This window comes from Panthera uncia (assembly GCF_023721935.1).
Source record: "Panthera uncia isolate 11264 chromosome A1 unlocalized genomic scaffold, Puncia_PCG_1.0 HiC_scaffold_17, whole genome shotgun sequence".
NCBI lineage: Eukaryota > Metazoa > Chordata > Mammalia > Carnivora > Felidae > Panthera > Panthera uncia.
The window spans coordinates 83,854,567-83,874,603 of record NW_026057577.1 but is presented as its reverse complement, the minus strand read 5'-3'; the positions used below and the strand labels follow the sequence as shown (position 1 = coordinate 83,874,603).

The 20,037-nt window shown below is 37.6% G+C and overlaps 1 protein-coding gene across 1 annotated transcript in view; it reads right to left on the bottom strand.

Annotated features, from left to right (window-relative positions):
* Window positions 1–20,037, bottom strand: part of FER (FER tyrosine kinase) — a 414,556-nt gene that overhangs the window by 93,849 nt on the left and 300,670 nt on the right. The window contains exon 16 of the mRNA XM_049648899.1: window positions 16,579–16,702. Within this exon, the coding sequence (XP_049504856.1) occupies window positions 16,579–16,702 (124 nt within the window). The remainder of the gene's footprint in view (window positions 1–16,578; window positions 16,703–20,037) is intronic.

Below are 20,037 nucleotides of genomic sequence, written 5' to 3'. Positions count from 1 at the left end.
GAGAGGGAGAGGGAGGGAGAGGGAGAGGGAGGGAGAGGGAGAGGGAGAGGGAGAGGGAGAGGGAGAGGGAGAGGGAGAGAGAGAACAAGCGGGGGAGAGGCAGACAGTGAGAGAGAGACACAGAATCTGAGGCAGGCTCCAGGCTCTGAGCTGTCAGCAGAGAGCCTGATGCCGGTCTTGAACTCGTGAATCATGAGATCATGACGTGAACCAAAGTTGGATGCTTAACCAACTGAGCTACCCAAGCGTCCCCCTCTTAGTTACTTCTTACCCTTCAGTCCAAATATCACTTCTTCAGGGATGCCTTCTGTGGCCTTATGAGGGGGTCATTTCCCACTTTTGCATACTTTCTGGAATGATTATCTATTGATGTAGGTCTCATTCATTAGACTTTAAGCTCCGTGAGGACAAAGATTCTATCTGCTTTGCTCAACACTTTATCCCAAACACCAACCAGGTGCTTGATACACAGACAGTGCTTCAGTAAATATTTAATGACCTCAGTTGAACATTATGGAACACTAGCCATGAGACTGCTTTTCAACACCCAGATGCTTACAAAATAAAGTATTCTTTAAGAAAGTTAGGGGGAAAAAGTAAAACGTGTTTGAGTTCTCCTAAATGTGGTAAAAGGTCAGTTAATAAATTCCTTAAGAATTAAGTTTATTTTGAATAAAGCTGATCACATAAAAGAAATTCAGTAAACTGACCCAATATTTGTTGGGTGGCTCTTACAACTTTGACTGCTGTGTGCTATTTTTTTCTCCCTACTATGAAAGGCCTTTGGAAACCCTATTCTTATCTCTTATTCATCCCCTTCCCTCTATGTTCCGTTTATCAAATTATCAAGATATTTTTAGACCTTTAACTTACTTCTCTCATTTTCCTTGAGACTAGGAACATGTCTAAACAGGGTGCTTTACAAACAAGGTTATTTAATACATGGTTTATGACTGATTTAATCTGTGGTAGATAGAGAGGCTTTAGAAATTATGAATAAAATGAGAAATTTCACCAGGGAAGTTTACATGATACCATAAAAGCAAAAATATAGGAACTCCAATAATCTGTGTCTAGCAGGATAGGTACTTAAGCCTATATTTCACATGAAAATTATACTTTTCTTTCCTTCACATGATATATATTAAGGAAAAAAATGAAGACTCACAAATTTATAATATATACCATATCATATTATATGTTTATGTATACATATATGTGTGATATTATATATATACATGTATATGTGTGATAAAAAAGGTTAAATTTTAAATTCTACACCAATTATGTTTTCATTTGGTTATAAAGAGGTTTATAGATTATTTGTGTATCATGCCATATGGTTATGTCCTGCCTTGGGTTTTAAAAAATCTCAAATAGCAGTTATAATTGTTGTAATGTGATACCTTTGCTCATTTATGTAAGAAAATAGAAGGCTAATTTTTAAGAGGCATAATGGGAATTTTAAGAATGAAGAGAGAAATACTACCCCCTGAGAATTAAAGTTCCATGTTACATACTCTTGACCTTAAATGGTAAGGAACGAAATACCTTGTCACTGTTATAGCCATAACATTTACATTCCCACATTAGTTACATAGTGAATGGACAGAGGGCAGGGAAGGGAGGAAGGGACTAAAGGAATGTGTTCCTACTGAGCCTCTAATACATAATAACACATCTGTTGTTTACTGCCAATTAGTTCAAAGTGTATGTTAAAAATTTATACTTTCTGGCATGTTATAAAGTACTGCTTGCTAAGCCCTGGTTATTGTCTCAAATAGGACAGGCTCAATATAACAAAGAACTGTTGGATGAAAAACAGATTGAGCAAAGAGAATATTCACCTTCTGTGACTTCTGGAGGAGCAGTGATATTGTCTCACTCAAACTCTGAAATAATCACATTCAAACCATTTTAAAAAACACACTAAGCGTACTAAAAGTTTCATGCTAATACACAGCAGGCAAAGAATTTTGTTCTGTTTGTGTAATGCATACAGGTTTGCATAAGATACAGTTCCTTCTTCATTTATGCACTATAAAGAAGTGAATCAGTGAAAAATAAAAATGTAAAATGAACATAAGGGTGAAACCACTTATGATTATTTTTCTAGAAAGTCCCTAGTCATCTAATGGCATTCAATCAGCACTTTGGACAGCAGTTAAAAGGCCTATTTCAGGGGCGCCTGGGTGGCGCAGTCGGTTAAGCGTCAGACTTCAGCCAGGTCACGATCTCGCAGTCTGTGAGTTCGAGCCCCGCGTCAGGCTCTGGGCTGATGGCTCGGAGCCTGGAGCCTGCTTCCGATTCTGTGTCTCCCTCTCTCTCTGCCCCTCCCCCGTTCATGCTCTGTCTCTCTCTCTGTCCCAAAAATAAAAATAAAAAATGTTGAAAAAAAATTAAAAAAATAAAAGGCCTATTTCATTTTTCATTAATTTATCCATGTATTCATTCATTCACAAGTCAGATGTTTATTAAACTCTTACTATATGAAAGGTTACCCAATAAAAAATGTTCACAGAAAATATGTACTATTCTCTTCCCACAAAAAGCAAATCAGACTGCAATTAAAAAAAAAAGTTCAGCCTTAAAAGGTCGATTGAAGGACACAAAATAGACAAGAGTTTCTTTTCCATAACAAAAATATCTATCCATAAGAAGGAAAAATTAGTGTGCCACACCACAAACAGTAACTATTCTCTCCAAGCTACTTTATAAAAATTTAAAACTTAGTATAACAGAGGTCATTTTATTTTATAATACACAACCTTACATTAGAAGGAAATGACCTTTTGTATACTAAACAAAATAGCAATTGAATGACATCTTCTCTTTCATGTCACTTTAGTTCCACAGATGACATTATTTCTCCAAGAATCAGGCACTATCCTCTGGCATTATTAGCTAAGCAATAATACCAAGCTATTCAGTGTGGGAAATAAGCTTAGGAATCTCCCCGGCTTATACCAATGGGGTAACAAGGCACAAAGAAATACAAAGTCAATAAAATGCTCACACCTGAGTTTGGGTAAACCAGATTGGCACTCCAAGAATAGGTGGGTGCAAAGACACCCTGAGAATAGGGAAGCACAAAGGTGCCAGGAATAGGGAGGTGCAAAGGCACCCCAAAATAGGGAGGGGGTGCTGAGCCCCCAAAATAGAGAGAGGCAAAGGCCTGAAATAGAAATGGTGCAAAAGTGCCCAATACATAGGAATAACAATGTTAGATATTCAGGGTGAAAGCACCCCAAATTTAATACTATAGCAGAAAGATGCTTTCATAGGAGAATAGGGCCAGGTTAGGTAAATTGGTAAATTGGACTTTGGACCTCTGAGCTACAGGCAAAGCAGCCCTAGTGGAGATGGTTAACAAAAGAAAAGGTGTCTTGTTAACCCTGAGGTTATTCCCCCTATCTGTCTCATCCCCTAGGCTGGCAAAGATAAACAGGCACAGCGCCTCCTGTCTGCTGTTAACAACCATCTGCCCATCTGCCCAGCACCTGGATTTTGTTTTATATTGACCCAAACCCCAAACACTGTATATCTCCAAAATCCCCTTTTCTCTCTCACATCCCCAAGTTAATGTTCCTAGTTTCTTTGTCCCTTTGTACACGCCCATTACATTTGCAAGCCTTCTTATCTGAATAAATATGGGGCAAGGACACTTATTCAGTGCTCCTGTCTTTTTCCTGAACATTAGCCATCTCTTGTTTTAATCCTGCATCTGCTCTTTTGTTGGCCAAAAGAGAACTGTAGACTTAGAGTCTACAACAATTCAGTTCAGTAAATAATAATTATTTTTATTGACAAGTTGAAAGCCCAGAGACCCCTGGGGGAAAATATGACCCACTATAAATTATGCATAGATTTAATTCTACTTATCTATTTAAATCAATGGGTCTATACACTAGGACACTATTTGCAAGGTACACTTCTTAAGGTTCTGTAATGTATTTAGAAAAAAAACATTCAATGTAAATGCAAAAAAAATTGCAGCTGAGATTTTTTTTTTAATGTTATATATTTTTGAGAGAGAGACAGAATGTGAGTGGGGGAGGGGCAGAGAGCGAGGGAGACATAGAATCTGAAGCAGGCTTCAGACTCTGAGCTGTCAGCACAGAGCCGGATGTGGGACTTAAACCCATGAACCATGAGATCATGACCTGAGCTGAAGTCCGGTGCTTAACCCATTAAGCCACCCAGGCACTCCAACAGCCGAGATTTTGAGTGTCTTTCATTTCAAGGTCACTTTCTGTTATTTTAATCCATTATGAGAACTGTAACACAAGATGTGGTACAGTGAAAATGTCAGAAGTGGTGGTACTCTGCCCAACCCTGGCTCCATCACTTGTGCTAGCACAGCTCTCTGCATATAGCAGGCTCCCAGGAAAATGAGAGTTACATGTTATGCTTTTATTTGGCTCTTTATAGTTTGAAGCAGTAATGTTAGAATTAGTAGAATTACAGAAAATAAAATATTGGAGAGCATGTTAGAGTCACCTGAATTTATGAGGAAAATACAGAAAGACTGTTTTTTGAAGTCTGTGTAAGAATATAAAGTCTTCTACAGAAGAGATGAACACAAAGGAAGGGAAGCAAAAATAATATAAAAACAGGGAGGGAGACAAAACATAAGAGACTCTTAAATATGGAGAACAAACAGAGGGACTGGAGGGGTTGTGGGACGGGGGATGGGCTAAATGGATAAGGGGCATTAAGGAATCTACCCTGAAATCAATGTTGCACTATAAGCTAACTAACTTGGATATAAATTAAATAAATAAAAATATTAAAAAATTTAAAAATAATAGTCTTCTTTCACTCTCTCTTTCTCTTTCATACTGTATCTCATATATTAGCAAACCCAGATGGCTTTACCTTCAACATACACCCAGAATCTGACCACTTCTCATAATCTCCACCACTACTATCCTGGTCCAACTCCCATTGTTTCTCATTTAGATTATTTAAATAGCTCTTGAACTGGCCTCGCTTCTGTACTTGCCCTCATAGTCTACTAAAAAAAAGAAAATCCAACCGATCCTTGAAAATCCTGGGGCAGATCAAGTCAGTTCTCCATAGTTCCCATGTCATGCAGAATAAAGGTAAAGTCCTTTCAATGACTTACAAGGTCTTCATGATCTGGCCACCTAATAACTATCTAACCTCATTTTCTGTCTCCCTTGTTGGTCTTCTTTAGACACACCTAGCATGCTCCCATCTCAGGGCCTTTTCATCCTTGCTACATCCATTGCTAGTAAGGTTATTCTCACTGATATTCGCATGGTTCTCTCCTTTATCTCTTGGTCTTCTCTTACCACTACATATACAGTAGTACCCACCCCAGCCTCCCATTCCCTCTTGTCCTATTTTGTTACTTTTGTATATTATGCATTACCATGTGGGATATTTTATATTTACTTCTTACCTTTACTTTTTAATTTTTTTAATGTTTATTTATTTTTGAGAGACGCAGAGCTTAAGCAGGGGAGGGGCAGAGAGGGAGACACAGAATCCCAAGCAGGCTCCAGGCTCTGAGCTGTCAGCACAGAGCCCGATACAGGGATCAAGTTCACGAACTGTGAGATCATGAACTGAGCTGAAGTTGGACACTTAATCAACTGAGCCACCCTGGCGCCCCTGCTTATTACTTTTAAATGCATTGTCTGCTTTCCCTCATTTTTGTAAGTCCCACAAGGGCAGGGCTTTGTTTCATTCACTGGTGAAGAGAGAGAGAGAATTTGCCACCCCAAAATATGCTTCTTTGGTATAAGGATTATATTGTGAGTTTTATTTTATTTTATTTTATTTTATTTTATTTTAGAGAGAGAGAATGCAAATGGGGAGAGGGGCAGAGGGAGAGAGACAAAGAGAGAATCTTAAGCAGGTTCCACACTCAGTGCAGAGCCCCAGGCGAAGCTCACTCCCATGACCCTGGAATCATGACTTGAGCCAAAATCAAGAGTTGGGCACTCAAATGACTGAGCCACACAGACACCTCATTGAGCTGTTTATTTTAAAGAAACGTCATATATGGGGAAAGTTTTACAACTGAGTAGAAGTTACTCTTTTGTAAGAGACATTTTAAGGGAGCTCTCCTTTTAGAAACTGTCTCCCTCCCTGTACCAGGAAGAAAAGGTTGACTCTAAATCTCTAGAAACTCTTATTAACAGAGAAGACACTAACTTAAATCTGTGTAACAATCTTATCCTTGTTTTTAGCTTGGCCTGATAACTGCCCACAATTGGCCTCTCCTAGCTGGAAGTTGGTATTTAAGGTAGTGGCTTGGGCTACCTTGGGAAGTTACTCAGTTTTCCTGGGTCACTCCCATGTACATAAGAGGCATACATGCTTTTTAACTTCTGTTCTTCTTTTAACCTTTTATTACAGGGTGGAGGGGGGGTCTCAGACAAAAATATAGAATATTAGAGGGAAATTTATTTTTCCTCCACCACTGTAGCCACAGTATCTACAGGAGTCCCTGGCCCAAACATACCCAGCATTGGGAACACATAGCTGAAAGGGTAATGTGAGTAAGTTGACAAACTATGGAGATGTGGACTCAGAGATAATTAAGCTTTAACGTGGCTTTCTCCTTAGGGTGAGACTGTGGCCTTGTTTACACCAAGTTTGGTGCAAGAAAAGTTTAGCCCAATATTTAAAACATTACACAAAATCACACAGATGTACAGATACTCCATTAACGGTATTATATGATCCATACTACCATGTTAGCAAGAGAATGAACTCAAATTCAACAAAGCCCTAGCCTCATCAGACATTGTTACAAAGTCTGGGGACCATGGTAAAATGAATGGAGATATCCTGCATTTGTTGTTCTTTTATATGGTCATCTTTTCGTGAAAAGTTTCTGTATCCTTGGCAAAAGAGACAACTGAATTTAATCTTACAATAGTGTGAATGTGTGTGGTCTCTTCTAGCTATGTTGTGGTCCCCTTGAAACGTTTTAGGGATGTTTCAGAGTGGGGAACCTTGAGGTACTTTTTTTTTAAGTTTATTTATATATTTTGAGGGCAAAAGCATGAGCAGTGTAAGGGCAGAGAGAGAGGGAAAGAGAGAATCCCAAGCAGGTACCGCAATGTCAGCACAGAACCTAAAGTGGGACTTGATCCCACAAACTATGAGATCAAGGATCTTGCAGGATCCATTCCTATATTGAGGAATGAACAAAATAAAGTCAATATCCTCATGGAACTTACATTCTAGTTGGCAGAGATAGACAAAAAGCAAACTAGGATTTTATTTACATATGCATTATATATACCACTTTTATACATATACAGATATTTATACATGCACATATATGCAAATGTAGATATAAATAAAATAAATGCCAGGTCATGATAAGGAGTGATGAGAAATTAAGCAGGGTAAAGCTTATAGGGAATGCCATGATGGCAGTTGAGGAAGGGTCCAAAGTCACACAACTAACATTTTGTAGAGCTAGGATTCAAACATAGAGCATTCCAATGCTAAATCTGTGGTCCTAACAACTATGCTAAAGCTAAGTGGCTCTTCAAAGGCTAAACTTCTAGCCTATTAGAGCTGGCAATGCAGAAAAAGACAGTCTGATTAGGACAGAAACACTTTGAAAGGGAAACCTGGGAATGAAAAAGGCTTCTCATAGTGCTCTGTATCTTACAAAGAATAAATAATATTTAAAAACAAAAACTGAGCACACCTCCTTCTCCCCCAGAAATTCTCATAATTAGTATGGTGAGTCAATGCCTAGTAAATGGCAAAGGCTTGGGTGCCCTAGTTCCATAGCTGACTGCTCTGATCCTGCCTTAGAGACCAGAAAGTAGGAAGCAATTTGCCAATGAGAAGGTTAGGCTTACTTCTGTGTCATCCATGTTCTTTTTTTTTTTTTTATTTTTTTTTTATTTATTTTTTTTCAACGTTTTTTATTTATTTTTGGGACAGAGAGAGACAGAGCATGAACGGGGGAGGGGCAGAGAGAGAGGGAGACACAGAATCGGAAACAAGCTCCAGGCTCCGAGCCATCAGCCCAGAGCCTGACGCGGGGCTCGAACTCACGGACCGCGAGATCGTGACCTGGCTGAAGTCGGACGCTTAACCGACTGCGCCACCCAGGCGCCCCTGTGTCATCCATGTTCTAACAGATTTCTTGGAGGTTAGAATTTCCATTTGATCAAGACTAATTAGAAAAAGCTAGCTACTCTAGCATAAATCAGGTTTCAGTGGAGGACTTGAACACAACCAACAGTCACCTAAATCTCTGGGGTAATCATTACCCCAATTCCACACGTCTGAGAGTGATCTCCTTCCTGTTGTATAGACATAGTATGAGCTAGGATTCAAGACCACATGGACCAACAGCAAAGAGTAAATTTGCCAGCCCTATACCATGGAACTGCAGGGAAATGATTCATCCCAGGAAAATATGGAGGTAAGATCTGCAAAGGATTCTTTTATCCCTACAACAAGGCTTTCTCAAAATCAGTATTTATTAAATGGTCTTAAGTTTTGCTTCATAAGAGAAATTTCCACATGATTGATCATCCTCACAAATAGGAAGAAACTGGAAATACATCCAACATATAGTTTAAATGTTTTGCTTAGATTCCCAGGCTTTGTCATCAGCTCAATCTAGACTCTAATCTTACCTTACCAGCTGTATGACACTGGACAAGTTACTTACTTTTTTTTTTTTTTTTTTTGTGGCTCAATTTCTCCTACTGTAAAGTGGAAATAAGTGGCACTGTTCTTATCAAAATATGAGGATGAAAAAAATAGTGAATGCACATGGCAAATAGTAAGCACTTTATGAATGCGTGATAGCCATCTTTTGGGGAGCCTACTTCATGTATGTCCCATCCTCTGAGAATCATCCTCTCACACCCGGAGACTGGCTCCTGTAAATCTATGTAACAGTGACCCTGTATACTCTTCTCTGTTTAGTCATCTTATTGATTAAAACAGGGGTAGACACCTAATATAAGCTGGGCCAATCAATTCTTTCTGCCAAAAATTTGAAGTTAGACCTCAAAGACTAATTGGTTTCTGCAGGTGCTAGGCCTGGAAAGTTATACTGATTCAAATGTCACTTGAGGACTCTTTGCAAATGGGCAGAGGAATATAGTCTTCAGATCAAGAGGGAAATGAAGCAGCGAAATGGAGGAAATCATGAGAGACCATGTGAACGCAGAGGAAATGACAGAAAGAGATGCTGTCTTGGTCCCTGAATGCTTCCCAGTTCCTAATTCCAATGGCTCCCAAGACTGCTGAACTTCGTGTGTCCTGAGTTCCATGAGATAGTTCTATTTTCTTGTAATAAATCTCCTATTGCTTAAGTTAAACCATTCCTGTTCTTTGTAATCGAAGAGTTAGCTTAAACCATTCCTGTTCTTTGTAATCAAAAAGTTCCTTAGAAGAAATGGTTTCAAAAACATTTGTGTTAGTTTAATGTAAAAGTTCACTTTTGACATCCTGAACCAAAAATATATTTCCTGTAATTAACTGAATAAAAGTCAGAAATAATACAGAAGAGATACAGGCCAATTTCCCCCTTCATTTTCTATGTAACAGAGGACAAAGCTAGCCCTAGCCAAACTATAAAATAGCTTTAATGTACTGCTATGCCCTTGTTTCCCTCCCATCTCATTCTCATGGATTGTTTACTGGACGTCCCTGAATTCCTGAACAGTGTCTTACGTTTGCTGTGTCTTTCCTACCAGTAACCATACATCAAAACTTATCTGTCCTTTGACCCTTTCTCCTCAATTCTTCATTTTTGTTTTCTAAGAAGGCAGCTAGATACTTTTAACTCAAGCTAACATGTTAATTGATTCTAATATCAGAGAAGGCTTCCTTTTTCATTCCCGGAAACATACATGTGACTTTAGGGAAAAATCCCTTAATTAAAATGAATGAAATTAGTGATGGGAAATTCTGACACTGAATAAAGTAGTAGGATAATTTTTAGAAAGGTGCTTTTGTGATATCTGTTGTATGATAATCACATTGCATATATGCAAATACCAAACTACACTAGAAAAAAAAAAAGAGGTTAGAGCAAGATTGCATATTTTTGATATATTTGAAATTATTGAGAAGTCCTTTTGGTACTGTAGCAAAATTGGTTTAGAAGCTAAAAATAAAAGTATACCTTAATATATTCAAAATTGTAATCAAATGTTGAAACAAGAAAATCAGTCATAAATGCTTAGTCAACTGAGATTATCACGTTTCTATGCTAATCCTGTGTTTTTAATTAACAGATAAAGCAGAAGGGGCTATCTAAACAATAGTGTATAAAAAATGAAAAAATAAATTTTCAAGTTCTAATTAAACGGAGAGGCAATAACAAAATACTGCTGCATTTCAGCAACTCTTTATCAAAAACAAAAAAAAACCACCTTGATATATCTTTCTAAAATTACATTTCACAGGCTTCAGCATGTTTATAAAGAGTCCAGATGTTAAATATAAGCAGAGATATCACACCAAATACGTCTGGCCTTCTTCGCCAAACCTCCTAATTGGTCAGAAGATCCATTTCTTACGGAAGGCAATTCAGTGCAGTGATTTAGAATGTGGGCTCTAGAAGCAGAATGCCAGGATCCATATCTGGGATCTGCTACTTTCTTTTAATATTATCTTGGGCAAGATAATCAACCTCTCTAACCGTAAGTTTCCTCATGTGTAAAATGGACCCACCAATAATAATACCTAGTATTGTTTGAGGATTTATTCATTCACCAATAGGTGTCTGACACTGTTCCAGGCTTTTGGAACAGTGAACACTGTAGGTACAAATCACTGCCCTCACAAAGCTTACATTCTCAGATATTCCATCTAAAGCATTTAATTAGCAGAGTGCATGGTACTCAGTAAGTTATCAATAAAGGTCAGCTGTTGGGATTACTAACACTTGAATGAGACAGAACAAAACACTGGCATTCAAATGATGGCAATGTGTCAGAATGAAGCCAGCACATCTAAGATTTAGCAGTGGCCCTGCCACTAACTGTTTAGATAACCTTCATTCAATCTCTGAGCCTCAATTATTTAATCTATAAATTGATTTTAAGGTCCCTTTTACTGAATATATGGCAATTCATGAGAGGCATAAAAAGTGAGGTTTTAAAAACATTGAAGAAAATATTTCACATTGCATATTTTAGTTTTAGCTTATCTTTTAAATGACATGAAGATGCATTAAGCACAAGAATACATTTTCAGTACACTGAAGGCTTAGGGAGAGTTCAAATGGTAAGTAATCAGGTGTAGTTTTGTTTAAAAACAAAAAAGAGAGAAAAGCATTCAAGAATCACTGGAAACATGTAAATGACCAATATCATACCCAAATCTTTAGCTTCATAAAATATGAAATCACAAAAAAATATAATAAGACAGAAGTAGCATCTTACATTTATCATAAAAAGTATACTGGGATGCCTGGGTAACTCAGTCGGGTAAGCGTCCTAACTTCGGCTCAGGTCATGATCTGACAGTTCGTGAGTTCAAGTCCCATATCAGGCTCCGTGCTGACAACTTGGAGCCTGCTTGGGATTCTTTCTCTCCCTTTCTCTTTGCCCCACTGCCCCCCCCACCTCAAGCTCAAGCTCAAGTTCTCACTGTCAAATAAATAATTAAAAAAAAAATTATCCTTTCTTTCCTTTCCATGGATACCAAACAAAGAACATGGCAGAAAACCAATTTTTAAAAATAAACCCAAATAAAAATATTGCAGTAAGATTAATCAGCAATAAAACCATAAACACCATTACCATCTATACCTAGTATAATGTCAAATTTCAATCAACTTATCAAAATTAGTCAGGCTTAATACTTTTTTTGGAGTGGGATCTAACAATCTAGTTACATACCATTTTAAGTAAATGCACAGATACCCCAAAGTTTATCAGTATACTTAAAATATTCATATAAAGTACAAATAGGAAAGAAAATTTCATGTTGGTCTATAAAATAATTATAAAGAAAATGTAGTTGATTTATAGCTAAAGTGAAACAAAATAATCCAGTAATTCACTAGCTTTAAACAGAAATAGTTTCAATTAGAAACTTAAGAGTATCTAGAGAACCCTTTTAGAAGTTAAATGGAAATTACAAGAACATTTTCCAAAAGCAGGCCAATTTCGTTAGCAATTACTTCTTTCCATTTTATAGCTGTCATACTTGTTTATCTATAATGAAACATTGCTCTGCTTTTCTCATGGTAATGAAAACAATACAACAAAGCTAAAGGAAGAAAATGTGTCCCCCCCCACCCCCAAACTTAAGATACTATTTTGAGGACAGACAATTAGAAATATTTTCAAGTCCTGAATTTCAGTGACTTCGAATCACTGAACAGAATAAAACTTATAAGTTCACATAAAATTTAAAGCACATTACAATTTTTTTGCTTTGATTTGTGGGACATAGACTTCACAATTCATAGACATGTATATATTTTAGTGGTATTTGGGGAGGTAAAAAATGGGGCTTGGTGACTTTCTTCACTACTTGAAAACTGAAACATTAAACCATGTTAAGATTAATCAATTTTTGAAATAACCTCATTATGAGGAAAGACATTTACCACTTTAGTGAATGTTATATATATTTATATTTATCTATTTGATACTTCTTAGGAGGAAAAACACATGTCTTCAGTGCATCTTTTAACCATATATCTATTAAAATCCATTCCAATACTATTACTACCACAGAAATAGTTCTATAGGATGACACATAGGAACAGTACAATTCACTTCTATAAAAAATTCAACACAAAGAATATTTTATTCTTTCAACATAGTGTCATGTATTGGTGAGGTAGTGAAATGAAAAGAAAAAGAAAATGAATTCCTCCAAAAGAGCATTTATAGAAGTTTCAAGAGTAATAAAAGACCACTGGCCAGAGGTATCATAAAATTCATCCAGTAATTATGACTAACAAGGAAAATCAGCAGATGGCTTAGAAGAAATCAATGGAAGTGACTGTAAAAAAATTTTGTAATGTTGGTATATTTATTGTAGCTAATAAGGAAAATCATATAAAAAAGCATTTATTAAAATAAAGACAAAAAATATTCTATGCCACTGAGGACAAATTCAGGGCTGGTTTGTTAATGCTTATCAGTGCCCTAAGAGATGTGACTGATCAGTCATTTGACTCTGTTGCTGATCCTGGAATCCTTCTCAATACAACACAGAAAGCCACTATCAATCACTGAAAATAGGCAGTGAAACCTATTTGTCAAACCTGCTCTAAGTAATATTGTTTAAGATACTCAATCTGGAACCTTCCTCACAGGCAAATAGTACAGGAATAGGTACAACCTTCTAAGATACGTGCTCAAGCATAGGTTGACACTCAAAAATTTGTGAATGCATGAAAATGCTTAACAAGGAAAATGGAAGGATAACATTAAAGCAGATAATGTTATGATTTGGTTAAGTGGGATAATTTTTAAAAGCTCACTGCCATCTAAGACATAGAGCAGTTTTAATTCTGATGATAGAGGCACTTAAATAACTACAGTCATCCTATACAAATCAAAACCACAATAAGACACCACCTTACACCTGTCAGAATGGCTAACATTAACAACTCAGGCAACAACAGATGTTGGCGAGGATGTGGAGAAAGAGGATCTCTTTGGCGTTGCTGGTGGGAATGCAAACTGGTGCAGCCACTCTGGAAAACAATATGGAGGTTCCTCAAAAAATTAAAAATAGAACTACCCTACGACCCTACAATTGCACTACTAGGTGTCTATCCAAGGGATATAGGTGTGCTGTTTCGAAGGGACACATGAACCCCAATGTTTATAGCAGCACTATTGATGTATATACGTACATATACATATATGTACATATACATACAATGGAGTATTACTCGGCAATCAAAAAGAATGAAATCTTGCCATTTGCAACCACGTGGATGGAACTAGAGGATATAATGCTAAGTGAAATTAGTCAGAGAGAGACAAATATGACATGAGTTCACTCATATGAGGACTTTAAGATACAAAACAGATGAACATAAGAGAAGGGAAGCAAAGATAATATAAAAACAGGGAGGGGGACAAAACATAAGAGACTCTTAAATATGGAGAACAAACAGAGGGTTGCTGGAGGGGTTGTGGGAGAGGGGATGGGCTAAATGGGTAAGGGGCATTAAGGAATCTACTCCTGAAATCATTGTTGTACCCTATGCTAACTAACTTGGATGCAAATTAAAAAATTAATAAATCAGGGGCGCCTGGGTGGCTCAGTCGGTTGAGCGTGTGACTTCAGCTCAGATCATGATCTTGCAGTTCGAGAGTTCAAGCCCCATGTCAGGCTCTGTGCTGACAGCTCAGAGCCCGGAGCCTGCTTCAGATTCTGTGTCTCCCTCTCTCTCTGCCCCATCCCCACTCATGTTCTGTCTCTCTCCATCTTAAAAAAACAAAAACTTAAAAAAATTTTTTTAAATAATAAATAAATAAATAATAAAGAGTGAAAAAAATACAGTCATCCATTTTCAAGAAAAGCAATCACTACAAAAGTAGCAAGAAATTAAAACAACAGTTCCCTCAACCACAATGCACCAGAAATTGAAGACTGCTACTGGTAACTAACTGACAATTAAGCAGTTTCAGTACTGTTTATTCATTAGAATTTAAAGCTATAGTCTAATGGCTTGAAAAAAATCTGAGACAAAATGAGTAACTACAGTCGAGAATTTGATACCTGAAGTAGTTTTAACACCTGAGCAACCAAAATAATAAGACTTTCTCTAAATGAAGAAGAAAATTCTTGTTACTTTCAACAAAAAACATTTTCTTCTTCCAATGAAATTAATGATAATGCAATTCTTGTCCAAAATCAAATACTTTTTAAAAATATTTAAAAATACCTATTATAATGTGATTTGATCTATAGTCCTAGAAATACAAGGACAGTGGCTTAGTTTTAGTTGCCTTAATTTCCAGATATATAATATCTCTACTGAAATGTGTTTTAAAATGTATGCAATTGTTGAACTATATTGGAAACATAAGCCATAATTTTAGTTTTAGAATAAAATTGGGTATATAGGAGAATTTTTTGAAAAAATTAACTGATCAGTTTGATAGAGTAGGCAGTTAGCTAGACACAAGCAGGGAGAGAGCAGGTAGTTTTCTGATTGTTCAGAAGGGCCAAAACCAAGTTTCAAACAGCCAGGAAACCGCCCCCCCCCCCGGGGGGGCGGGGAGGGGAAACACATGTGCTCTTCCCTATAGCTGTTGCCCTACAGTAACCTATAGCTTCATAATAATACATTTACATTGTGGTTTTGACCCCCCTCCTTTCAGAGGGATGCTTCCATGACAGTTCATATAAGGATCATGTAAAACCAAAGACATCCCCTCCCAATCTGTAGGAGGAGACCCTTAGATGATAGGAGGCAATGCCATCAGAGACCACCCTCGCTATGACCCCTATAGCTTGCAAACATAAAAAGGAAAGAAAACCTTGACCCCTGGTGCAGCTGCCACCTCTGGGCCTGCCCACTCTCCTACCTTTAGAGTGTACTTTTGCTTTAATTGCTATTAAACCCTTGCTTACTTGAGAGTTTGGCTATGAATTCTCGGCCAAACTCACAAACTGAAGCAGGGGGTGGGGGTAAGGGTGGGTCATGCCACTGACACAGTGAGATCAAATAAATATATATTTTAGGTGAAGGTACCTTTGGTCTGCTATAATTATACATTATACAACTTCAGAACATTAAGCAAAGCCTGCATAATGAAACACATCAGAGAAAAATATAGTTCAATAACTGAACCAATTTAGAGAAAGTCCACACTAGTTCAATCTGACAATGAACTCTGTTCCATGTTCAACAGTATGATGTGCTGCTTCCAGTGAATAAAAACCACATCAATGCCCCACTTTATTTTGCTTAAATAGACTTAGCCGTACTTAGGATCTGACATGAATTCTCCAAGAGATGTTAAGTTGTATTGACACGTAGCAGTAAAGAACATTTTCGGCTACAAGCAACTAAAACCATGATCTATAAAAGCATTAAAACCAAGTCACTGCTCTTAATGTAATTAGGTAAAGTTTTCTAAAATCTCCTTTGAAATAACTATTATGTTAATATCTTCTACCCTTGGCCAAATTCACTCTCATGAATTGTTGTTTTACTATTATGCTCTTCCATGGCTATAATTTATGAGTAATTTCTTTGCAAAATGAGAATAGGGAGCACAGGAAACAATCTTATTTGGCTCTAAGACTGTAGGTGATATTGTGACTAACTTGTGACACATCTTATCACTAGTTCATTCATGATTATAATATAACAGATTTTAATCAGTAAGTAACTCATTGTCTAATTAGGTGTACTTACCTCAGGTAAGTATTTCTGTAAATTATATCAACTATCAAAGAAGGCTTTCACACAAAATATGAAAACCCACAAAATATGAAAATCAACAAGAAAATATGTAAGTTTTGTGAAAGAACTTCATGCTGTACTGTATTGCTGTAATGTCACTTTTCTAGCGTTCTATTTATAAAACTGGAAAATGTTTAAAAAAATATTCTCCTTACCTGTGTATACAGTTTTTACTCTCGAGATAGGACATACCAGAAACAGCATCTAATGAAAATTTCACTAACTGCTTGAGTTTTAGTTCATCCTTCTTCTTTCTCAGAAAGGAGAGGAAATCACCTCCTAGAAGAATTGAGAGATGAACAATGAGATAAAATCATGAGGTAGTGCTTACGAGAGATACCCAGCAGAACAAAAAGCTTTACACATCTGGCCATGCTTTTTACCCATTTTGTTTGACATGAGCATAAAACAAAGTATGAAAAGACACATCTATCAGGTACCATAAACTTTCCTACATACAGTTTAAGCCCTTTAAGTGCTTCACACTGTTTGTTATCCAGCATGCAATAATATTCAAACAAAATCATACAATTTCGCTGTTGCCATTTCTCACCAATTTGCCCGGCTAAAATTTTCTGTGAAATTTTGTTTCCTCTGATACCAAATAAAAGATTGTAATTATTAGCAGTTTAAAATGTAAATGATACCAAATTAGTTATCAGATTCACTGACTCCTTATGATTATGAAGTCACTGATGGTAGAGGGGGAGGGGGGCAATGATTTTGATGATTGAACTGCTGAGCCAGATTGTAGTTTGTGCATCAGATGGATTTCAACAATGTCTTCGAGCAACTCTTTAAACCAGCATGATCCAAAAGAAAAAAAAACACATAAGGGAGCCTGGGTGCCTCAGTCAGTTAAATGTCCAACTCTTGGTTTTAGCTCAGGTCATGATCTCATGGTTCGGTTCCTGAGTCTGAGCCTTGCGTTGGGGTCTGCACTGACAGTGTAGAGCCTGCTTGGGATTCTCTCTTTCCCTCTCTCTCTCTGCCCTTCCCCTGCTCATGTTCTCTCAAAATAAATAAATAAACTTTAAAAAAGTTTTGAAAAAAAAAGAAATATAACACACAGTATTTTTCAATTTTCTGGTAGCCACATTTATAAAGGTAACACTAACAACCAAACAGTGAAATCCATTTTAATAATGTATTTTTTCTTTAGTCCAATAAACCCAAAATATATTATATCAATATCTATCATTAAAAAACTATAGTTTTTATTTTATATTTTATCATCCTAAGTCTTTAAAATATGTTGTTTATTTCATATTTCATGGGACATCTCAAATATTTCAAACATTTTTAAATTTTTCTAACTGAATCCTACCCATTTTAAGGGGATTAGAATTAAACTAAATTCAAAATTCAGTATTTTTAGAAGCAATAGCCACATTTCAAAAGCTCAAGAGCCACCTATCGCCAGTGACCCTTAAACTGTGTATTCATTCTTCATATGGCATTAAAGATTATATGAAGGCCTGATTATCCTTCCTTGTTAATGTATAGTGTATTGCATTTTTAAAAGTTAAATATATTAGAAATTAATTTCTCTAAAAACAATAATTTCCACTTTCTCTTTCTATTAGGCTCAGATTTTAAACCAGAATTTTGCAAGAGGGATTAGCATTTTAATTGCCATTTCCTAAACTTTTTAATCCTCTTCACCAGGGATCCAGGCTTCCTTAAATAGAAAAACTCTAGAGGTGAAGACTTAACGGCTTTTTCTTTAATGAGAGTACCTGGAAAATAAACACTTGCCAAACTCTACTTATGATGTATGCTGTCTTTCTCTAACTTCTTTTATTCACACATCAAGTGTTACATAAATTTAGGTGGGCCCTTTACAAAATCAATAGCTATATGCTTAAAAATAATCTTAACTGTGTCAGATAATTTAGTTTGTTCTGTTCTTTTAAAGAGAATATCAAATGTATTAAATTACTAGGAAGATTATTGAAATAGTGTCTATCAAGCTTAACTTAATTTTTTGAGCAACAGAAAGCAACAGTAGACAGCAAAATTAAGCACTAATTTCTCAACTTTAATAGGTATACCAGTTAAGTGGATTTGAAATCAATTTTTAGCTCAAGTTATTACTTGGACCAATATTTACATATATTAATTCTTTTGTTAGATATATGTTGGCCTATTTTAGAAAAAGTGCAGACTTCTGCTCTTGAAACCATATAGCATTTTGTTTAAGCTTTGGAATAGCTTCCCAATGAAAAGAGCTTTTCTGGAACGTGATTTAAAGCAGCATATGACATAACCCCAGTATTCTGTGGAATCCTACTATTTCTTTCCAAAGTTTGCTCATATTCAGCACTTTTCCATCTGCCTCCTGTTCTTTTAAAATCTACCCCTTCAGTGAACCTCCTTTACCCACTAACCCCTGCCTCAAACTGTAAATCCTGTGAAGAGAATTGTGCCTCTGTTGCCCAATATTATAATTTCAGAGCCTACCACATCATGTCTGGCATGTAATAATACCTCAATAAACATTTCTTGAATGAACAAGTAAACTATGTGTATGTATCCCTTCTTGCAGCTTCTAGGCTTCCCAGGAAGACAATCTTTTTTCATTAATTTTAACATTTCTTCTCTAGTACTACCTCTCCAATGGTGAGAACTGTACTTTTTAAGTACTTGTTAAATGTTAAAATAATGTTTAGAAAGGGATAATACCACATTTTTTATCAATGGCACCGGATGGATGCTGTAAAATTCTTTAAATTCCAACAATAAAACTTAGTGCTTTAAGACTGAGCTCATCTTGATAGACACTTCGTAACACTAATGCCTTAAAAATTGCATCATTTAGAAAGGTTCCGGAAGATGGCGGCGTAGGAGGACGCGGGGCTCACAACGCGTCCTGCCGATCACTTAGATTCCACCTACACCTGCCTAAAGAACCCAGAAAACCGCCAGAGGATTAGCAGAAGGGAGTCTCCGGAGTCAAGCGCAGACTAGAGGCCCACGGAAGAGGGTAGGAAGGGCGGCGAGGCGGTGCGTGCTCCACGGACTGGCGGGAGGGAGCCAGGGTGGAGGGGCGGCTCGCCGGCCAAGCAGAGCCCCCGAGTCTGGCTGGCAAAAGCGGAGGGGCCGGACAGACTGTGTTCCGACAGCAAGCGTGACTTAGCGTCTGGGAGGTCATAAGTTAACAGCTCTGCTCGGAAAGCGGGAAGGCTGGAGGACAAAGGGAGGGAGAGCTGCTGAGCCCCCGGACGGCAGAGCTCAGCTTGGCGGGGAACAAAGGCGCCAGCGCCATCTCCCCCGCCCATCCCCCAGCCAAAATCCCAAAGGGAACCAGTTCCTGCCAGGGAACTTGCTCGCTCCGCGCAAACACCCAACTCTGTGCTTCTGCGGAGCCAAACCTCCGACAGCGGATCTGACTCCCTCCCGCTGCCACAGGGCTCCTCCTGGAGTGGATCACCTAAGGAGAAGCGAGCTAAGCCTGCCCCTCCACCCCCCGTGCACCTTGCCTACCCACCCCAGCTAATACGCCAGATCCCCAGCAACACAAGCCTGGCAGTGTGCAAGTAGCCCAGACGGGCCACGCCACCCCACAGTGAATCCCGCCCCTAGGAGAGGGGAAGAGAAGGCACACACCAGTC